This window comes from Psittacula echo (genome assembly GCF_963264785.1).
Source record: "Psittacula echo genome assembly, chromosome: 2".
Lineage (NCBI taxonomy): Eukaryota > Metazoa > Chordata > Aves > Psittaciformes > Psittacidae > Psittacula > Psittacula echo.
Window position 1 is genome coordinate 52018816 of NC_137737.1, and position 8400 is coordinate 52027215.

General features: G+C 52.7%; 1 protein-coding gene across 1 annotated transcript; it reads right to left on the reverse strand.

The window, feature by feature from the left end:
* Positions 1-4800: 4800 nt before the first annotated feature.
* On the reverse strand, positions 4801-8195 carry EN2 (engrailed homeobox 2; the record flags this gene model as incomplete). Its single annotated transcript, XM_080610343.1, has 2 exons — positions 6999-8195; positions 4801-5117 (listed from the first exon to the last, which is right to left on the reverse strand). The coding sequence occupies exons 1-2, from the start codon at positions 7531-7533 to the stop codon at positions 4801-4803; spliced, it is 852 nt and encodes a 283-aa protein (XP_080466469.1). The 5' UTR covers positions 7534-8195.
* Between the last annotated feature and the right edge of the window lie 205 nt (positions 8196-8400).

The window sequence follows — 8400 nt, forward strand, 5'->3', positions numbered from 1 at the left end:
GGCCGCTTGCTCCCGAAGCTGGGGCTAGGCTCTGGCCGGCAGCATTGCCTGAGTTTGCTAGGGGTCCCAAATATGCTACAGAGCAGGATGAGGATGGTCTAGCGCTGCGTTTAGCTGCAAGGCTGGTGTGAGTGTGGGGCAGGGGGAAGCCTAGGACATGGATCTCGTCATCCCACTGCCTCGGAGCCCAGCTCCGCTGCCAGGGACCGTCCCGACAGCCTGCAAAATAAACCCGGGACTGCCTTCAGCTCCCCAAACGTGTCTGGGTTCGTTTCCTCTACGGAGCATCCCCCAGGCTGTCCCAGCCCAAACCTCTTCCCCCGCACCCTCCTCCATCCCTGGTCCCGTCCCGGTCTGCTCCGGCCCCATCCACGCGGGAACCGGCACGAATCCTGCCACGAGCACCCGGTTACAGCCCACGCCCGGGGCTGCCGTTTTCGACTTCATTTGTTTGTCTGTTTGTTTTTAAGGCAACACGAATTTGTTTATAAAATCGACTCGTGGCCCTTTGAAACAAATTGTTATTAACCTTCCCCCTCTGAGCGTTTCATAATCACAGATGTTAGTTTGGAGATGATATCCAAACATCCCAGGGGTACTTTTGATAGCTGCATGGGCGGGGATTGAATGTGGAGGTCGGATATTAAATCAGCGGGATACAGAATTACTTCTTTTTTTCCCACAAACCCGAGCTAGCTAAATAGTTTCCCTCTCTAACTCCGATATGCATTTCACAATAAATGGCGCGGGCATTTGCGTGCGTAGTGCCTGGGTATGGGTTTGTACATCGCCTGTGCGATACACCGCGTTAACAGACAGTGGAGCGGAGGAACACCTTCACTAAACCTTAGTGCTCAGATGCTTATTGACCAGAGTTACGGGGAAAAAATACACTTAATTAATTACACGGAGGGGCTGGTTGGCGCCAGGAGAGTGCAGATGTGTTTCTGCTCGGCCTTCGAATACTTCCCTGGGTTGGTTGCGGGTTTAGTTTGTTTTATTTTTAATGGGACTCCGCAGCTCTGGCTGGAGAGGAAGGAGCCTGCAGAAAGCTGCCTGCCAGGAAAAAATTCCTGCCAGGCGGTGGGTGACTCCAGGGCCAGCCCTGCCCCGGCTTTTGGGGGGGCTTTGAGGGAGCTTCGGGGCTTGGGTGATTTCGGGTTCTGGGTTTGCCTTTCCGAAAGAAGAAACGAGATAACCCCCAGCCCGGCTGCTGCAGCGCGCTGGTGCTGCTTTGCTCACATCGCGAGAGGCGCTTGTGCGGCTCCTCTTTCGGTTAAATTGATTTTAAATTTTAAATGGACGAGGGCTAATTTCACCCTGCTGTACTTCCCGAGTCGGCGGGGAGCCGCTGCCCGGGCGTGGGAGCGCAGCCTGGGTGCTGCGCCGGAGCCAAAGCGGCTCCAAACGGGGCGAGAGGAGCAGCCGAGCCACGGGCCTCTTCTTATGGAAGCTTTGCCCCCAGAACCATCGAAGGCAGGTGAGGAGTGTGGCCCCTGTGAGCCATTCTCTGCTCCCAGCTGAAGGCACCGCTCTACAACGGCAAACATTTTGTATTCTAATCTGGATAAAATCCAGGGAGCAGCGAGATTTTTTCTGCCCTTGCTCCAGAGACTGAACTAACTTAGAGCAGTTTACCTACTGTTTTTATTAGGTTTTTTTTAACCTAAAACTAAATGCATCTTCCTCGTGGTGTCACACATCTGTTTTCTCTTCCCAGTGCTTGTCGCAGGCCGGGGGAGGACAGGAGGAAACCGCACGCTGAGGAGCAGGGTCAGAATTTCCCCGGTGCAGGTTTAGTGACTTCTGAAAAAAGAATCTTAGAATCATCTTGGGACTGACCCGCCAGTGTGTAACACACACGCGGTACCGGTTTGTCCTATCGGAAACGCGGAGCTGGTTTTAAATCCAGATTTAAAACTCCTCTTTAGTGCCCACCGCCACTGATTTTTTCCCTCGGGAGACCTGCCTCCATTAGTGGAGGTGGTCAAAAAAAAATAATAATAACAACATAAAAATAATCTCCTCAAAGGTATGTTAACCAGAAACGCTGGAAAAATAAAGCCTGCTTTGAGAAAGGAACCAGGGAGCGTCCCTCCCTCGCTGCTGACCCCCACTTCCCCAAGCAGGTGAAGCCCTCGGTGCACTGTCCCAGCATCATCCCTGCTCCTGCAGAATTGTGCTCCTTGCAGAATATATCCCAAAGTAGCAGCTTTAAATAAACAAAATAACATTTTAATCCCCCCACCTTCTCCCTGCGACAGGAGCCGGCCCTGCGGGTGCAGCTCTGCCCCTCGCTCCCGCTCCTCCTGCCTGCGGAAAACGGGCTGAACTATTTCAGAGCTCCTGTGCCCTTTGTTGCAGCAGCTTTATTTTTGTCCAGCCCATCCTAAACCCGTGGTACTGTCATTTCGCGGGGATGTCAAGCATTTTACGGGGTGCTTGGTTTCCTAGCGTGGCACCGGCGATCATCGCCTCTCCCGAGCTCCAGGTTTCTGTGTTTAACAAGCAGAGGTTTCCCAAACGCAGCCTGCCAGAGCATCACACCACCGGACATTTAAAGTCTTGAGAAGGTGAAACCTGTTGACAGTACGTGAGATTCAAGAGATACTCTTTTCCGTGTTCAGGTCCTTTTTAATACGAGCAGTGGCTCGGAGCTGGGCTCAGGGGCGGGGGGCGGTTGCCCTCTCTTTCAGCTAGAACTGAATTCCCCAAAGTTTCTTCATTAAGTCAAAAGGCTGACGAAACGCTTGGCTGCAAAATCACCTCTTCTAAACCGCTACGGAATTTCAACCCCCCTGTAAAAAGCTGAAACTACGAGATACTTCCAGCTCCAGTGCTCACAAATGCAACCTACAGACTATATAAAAACATGGGGATGTATAGTCCCGAAGAGCGCTACTGCATCGCGACATCTGAGTAACACGGTCTGTGTTTTGTAATAAAGTGGGTTATTTGGGGGGTTGAGTTTGTTTTGTGGTTGGTTTTTATTATTATTTTTTAATGCAGTCCTCGAGAATTGAAACACAGAAAATGCAGCGAGAATGTTCACAACGTTGAGAGCACAGTTGTAAATAGAAACATTCATATTTCATCCCATTATAAATATTTGATATTGCAGTTGTAAAATGCACATGGTTTATAAACTGAAGAGAAGAAGGTGGGCGGGAAATCCTCTTTGCTTCCTTGCTAAAAGGCAATGTCATTTAATCCTGGCTCCCAAGCAGCTGAGGGTTATTCACAGAATTTAAAATTGCAGGTTTTATTTTATAGTTGGATTATTTCCTATTTTTTTTTAAGTGTATACTGCTATGTACAATGTGTGTCTATTACAGCTGCAAAATAAAGAGGTTTTAAGGCAAAGCGAGAAGTTTCCCTCCCAAAACCAGCATCCCATGCACACTCATACCCACGCAGGACACAATTTCCTCCCACCCCCCTCGGGCCGTGGGGAGGGGGACACCCCGCTCCAGGATAAACAACGGGTTAAACGCAGCACAGAGTATAGAAGCCCCCCTAAAACCACCGACTGCTAGGAGGTGTCTGGTGAGGAGGGGGGCGTGGAGAGAAACACCCGCCTCCACGGTGCCACGAAGCGTCGCGCTGGCGGGGACCGCGCCGTGGGATGGGAATACGGAGAGAGGGAAGGGGAAAGGAAAAATGTGACTATAGTTTGGGAGGAGGGCAAAAAGTTCCTAAACATTTCGGGAAGGTGATAACGGAGAGGAACCGGGTGGTCCCGGTCAGCCGCGTCCCGTCCTGATCCCGATTCCCCTTCACGGGGGGCGGCCACGGGTTAGAGCTGCATTCCGGAGCGGCTCTCGCTTTTAGGAGATGGGGGTTCTAAATTTTCCCTTTCCCAAAATTTTCCTGGAAGGGGGGGTGTAAGTAAGGGATACTAACCCCATCCCTGCATCCCGCATCCACGCCTGCCCGTGGGTCTCGCTGGGGGGGGAGGAGAGAGTAGGGGCTCAGGGAAGGACCCGGGCAGTTTTCAAGACGGTGCTTTGAGATTTCTTTCCCTATCGTTACTGATATATAATTTTCTTCTTTTTAAATTAAATTCTGCACGTCTATTCCCAAAGCCAGCCCCAGACACACACATCCCAAAAATAAAATAAAAAAAAAAAAAGTAAAAAAATAAAATTAAGGAAAAGGGGAAGGGTGATAAAAAAAAAGGGTAAAACTCATAGAACAAATAGGAGAACTATTTATTCGGTTCACAGTCGTGTGAAATGCAGCAATAAAAATCTTTGGACTTCAGCAAAAGTTGTTTTTAATTCTTTTTTTTTTTTTTTGAATTTCAAAAAACAGCGTCCGATGTCCATTAAAACTGCGCTTAAGTCTATAAAAATGTAACTTAAGCGTTAAAAAAAAAAATAAATCATAAAGATAGAGTCTAAAATCTCCATACAAGCGAGAAAAAAACAAAACCAATGAAACCAAACCAAAACAAACCACCAACCAGCCCAAATCCCCGAAACCAAAACCAACCAAACAAAAAAAAAAAAGGGAAAAAAAATCAAAAAAATATTTTATAATCAGATATCTTGGATTTTTACACCACCTTACCTGTAAATTATATATACATACAATATTGCAGAATTATATCTAATACACAATATTTTCACTATTAATGCTGGTATAATCTTTATACACTGGCCCTTACGCTTCTTTTTATTTTTTGGTTTTTTAATTAAATTATTGCATTGTATAAACTTTGACTGCAAAGGCCCCCCCCCCCCTCCCCCCCGGCCTCCCTCTTCCCTCCCTCGCCCCCCCATCCCCCTTTCCCCTTGGCTATTCACTGTCCGACTTGCCGTCTTTCGCCGTGGTGGAGTGGTTGTAGAGCCCCTGGGCCATGAGGTGCACTGCCAGGGAGTTCTTGCTGCCCGTAGCCTTCTTGATCTTGGCTCGCTTATTCTGGAACCAGATTTTAATCTGGGACTCGTTAAGCCCAAGCTCTTGGGCCAGGCTTTGCCGTCGTTGCTCTGTCAGATACCGGTTCGTCTGGAACTCGGCCTTGAGTCTCTGCAGCTGCTCGGCGGTGAAGGCGGTGCGCGGCCGCTTGTCCTCCTTGTTGGGGTTCTTCTTCTTTGGTTTGCGGGACCGGGGACCTACGGCCAGGAGAGACGAGAAGCACCGACACCGCCACGCTCTGCTGCGGGCGGCCCCACGCCACGCACCATCCCGCGAGGATGAGGGGAGGGTGTCACCCCTCGCTCCGACACCCCCCCATGGCCCCTAAGAAAGAATAGACCCCACCGACATCTCTCCCCCCACCCCCCCAATACAGACAAATCCTGCTTTGTGCCCTTGCTGCCGGGGGATGCTCGGGAGGCGGCGGGAATGGAGCCTCAGCCCATGGTAACCCCAGTCGATCGCGGCCGCTCCCTCCGCACCCCAAAAACATCTACACGCCTTTCTTTCATACCGGGGTGCCTGGCAAGTGGAGCCTGCACCAGAGGCAGTGTCACGGAGCCACATTTTATTCTCTGAGCAGATTATTTATATATATACTTATATATATTTTAAGGAATCCTCTTTTTTTTTTTTCTTTTTTTTTTTTTTTTTTTTTTTTTTTAGTAAACCCTTTTCTTTTCTTCCTTTTTTAAGAAAACATTTTAATTTTTTTGAAGGAAATCTCTTTATTTTTACCTTCCTTTCTTTTCATTTATTTGGTGGGTGGCTATTAAATAAAAAATAATGGAAATCAGCCGCCTGTTTACATTGCGAGGAGAAACCCACCGCTTTGCTGCAGTGCCCATATGGCGCTGCACGGCCCGATCCGAATCGCCGGGATTATTCTCGGGAATATTATTCTCGGCAGCACAAGGAGCCTTTTCTGCCCGGGCCGAGCCATTGTGAGGATGTATGTTAATTAAATATTAACAAAGGAGAGCACTGGAGAACAATGGAGTAAATTCCAATTCAACCCTGAATATTACCTCTGAGGAAGAGTTTGTTTTCAGATTTTACGAACTAATTTTCAACTCGTTTTAAAATCCCTCCTCGGCTGCCCGGCTCTCTGGGTGAAAATCCCAGCTCGCTGCTTTTGTAAGGGAAAACCTCGTATTTATTTATTTTGTTTATCCCTAGGAGCAGCTCTTCCCATGCCTTTCCCAATGGTTTCTACTTCTTTTTAACGAGGGTTTTAGCAATCTGCCGGGGCCAGCTCTGCTCCGGCAGCAGAAGGACATTTTACCCCCTGGCTTTTTGTTTTGAATTGTTTCCTCCCCCAATGTTTTATCGATGATTTCAGGAGGTTTTCCCCAAGCCCTTTGCCAAGAGAAGGACCCTGCCGAAGAAGTTCCCCGGCTCTTGGAAATGTCCCCCGGCCCCTACAGAACTGATCTACAGCACATGGGGGGAAATTGAAAGAAAGAAACGAAACGGCGGCAGCTCCGAGGCCTCTTTTGGAGAAATAAACCATCGCGGATTGCTTTTGGCTAACACAAAAATAAAAACAGATCAAAGCGAGGCCTGTGGAAATCCACGCTCCCTCCCCAGAACACAGCGCGGGGATATTTTCCTGAACGGCAGCTCCCCGGGAGGCTGAGCTGGGAGCCCAAACCCAGTGGTTTGTGGCGTTTTTCTTCCCTTCCCTCTTTGATAAACCCCGGCAGTTGGTGGGAAATGCCCCGAGCTCGGCGGCCCCAGCTCCTCCTCGGCGGAGGAGAGGGAACGAGGAGGGGCAGGGATCCCCGGCTCCCACTCGTGCCCCCTGCTCTGCGCATCCCTAGGCACCCGTTCTTCATCTCCCCTCTTTTGAGGGCCATTTTAAGCACACATCACTCCCCAACGTAAAAAGAGAGAGGGGAAAAAAAAAAAAAAAAAAAGGAGGAAGATAGAAGGAGCAGGAAAGGGGGAGCGGGGTTTGTTCCTGCTGCCCTCCCGGCCCTGCGGTTGGTCGGAGGCAGCCGGAGCCTGGGGAGGGAAGCCGGGAACAGGGAGCCGGGAATCTGGAGCTGAATCGCAGGCGGGCGGGGAGCGCTTACCTGAGGAGGGCCGGTCCGAGTACCGCGTGCAGTACACCCAGGCGGGCCAGAGCATGGGCTGGTTCCCGGCGTTGGAGCTGGCCTGGGAGCTGTCCGAGTCCGAGCTCACCGACAGGTCGCCGCCGCTCAGCCCCCGCGCTTTCAGGGCCGCCTCCAGCGCCGCGGGGTCCCCCCCCTTCTTGGCGGCGCCGTGCAGGGCCAGCCCGGCGGGGCCGCCCTCCCCCCGGCCCGGCGAGCCCGCCCCGCCGCCGGAGAGCGGAGCCCCGGGGGCCGGCGCCGCGGCGGGGCTGCGGCGGCTTTCCGCGCCGGGCCGGCGGGGCTCTCCGCCGGGGCCGCCCGCTTCCTTCCTCCGCCCGAACTCGGGCCGCAGGATGTTGTCGATGAAGAAGTTGGTGATGCGGTGAGGGTGCGGGTGCGGAGGGTCGCCGGGGGGGAGCAGCAGCCCTCGCCGCCCGCCGCCGCCGGGCTCCGCGTCGCCGCCGGACTCCTGCGGCTCGGCCGCCTCCTCCCGGGGGCTCCGGCCGCCCTCCTCCATGCTGCTGGCCGGCCCCGCCGACGGCTCCGCCGCCCGCCCCGCCGCCGGCCGGGCGGCTGCCTGGAGCGTTTTGTCGGTGCTGCTGCAGTCGGTTGTTCTTTATTTTAATCTTTTTTTTTGTTTGTTTTAATATATATATGTATATATATATATGTACACGCACGCACAGGTGTCTATTTGCTTTCGCTTCTCCTGGCCGCGCCCGGCATTCAAAATCCAGAGTTTGCAAAAAAAAAAAAAAAAAAAAAAAAAAAATAGAAAAAGAAAAATTAAAAATTGAATAGTAATAAAAAAGAAAAAAAAAAAAAGCACAATTGGAGCGAAGCAAACCCAGGAGACCCCCAAGCCAGCAGCCGAGCCTCCACCAGTTCCAACTTGGCCAAAAATAAAAACACACGGGCTCCGGTCCTCCCGCCCGCCGCTTGCCGCCTCCTGCCGCCGCTCAGCCGCTCGGTCCCGCGGCGCGCTGCCGCCTTCTGCCCCTGCCACCACCGCCTCCGCCGCGCCTCATCCGAGGAGGAAAATATTATTATTAACAATAATAATAATAACTGGGGGTGCGATGGACGGCGGGTGTTAAAGCGAGAAAAAGAAGCCGAGGTCCGGTGCCGGGGCGGGCTGGAGGCGGGCTCTCAGCAGCCGGTGGTGTCCCGCGGAGGGCAGGGCGGTGAGCGGCGCCCCGCGGGGCTCCGGCCGGCAGCGCCTCGCCCCGCGCCGCCCCGCGCCGCCCCGCGCCCGCACATGCGGGGGCCGCCGCGGGTGGGGGGCGTCCCGCCCTGCCGCCCGCCCGCCCTGCTCCGCGCCGCCGCAGCCGCCGCAGCCGCCGCCGCGCCCGGACACTTCCAGTCCGGATTGTTGTCCTTTAGG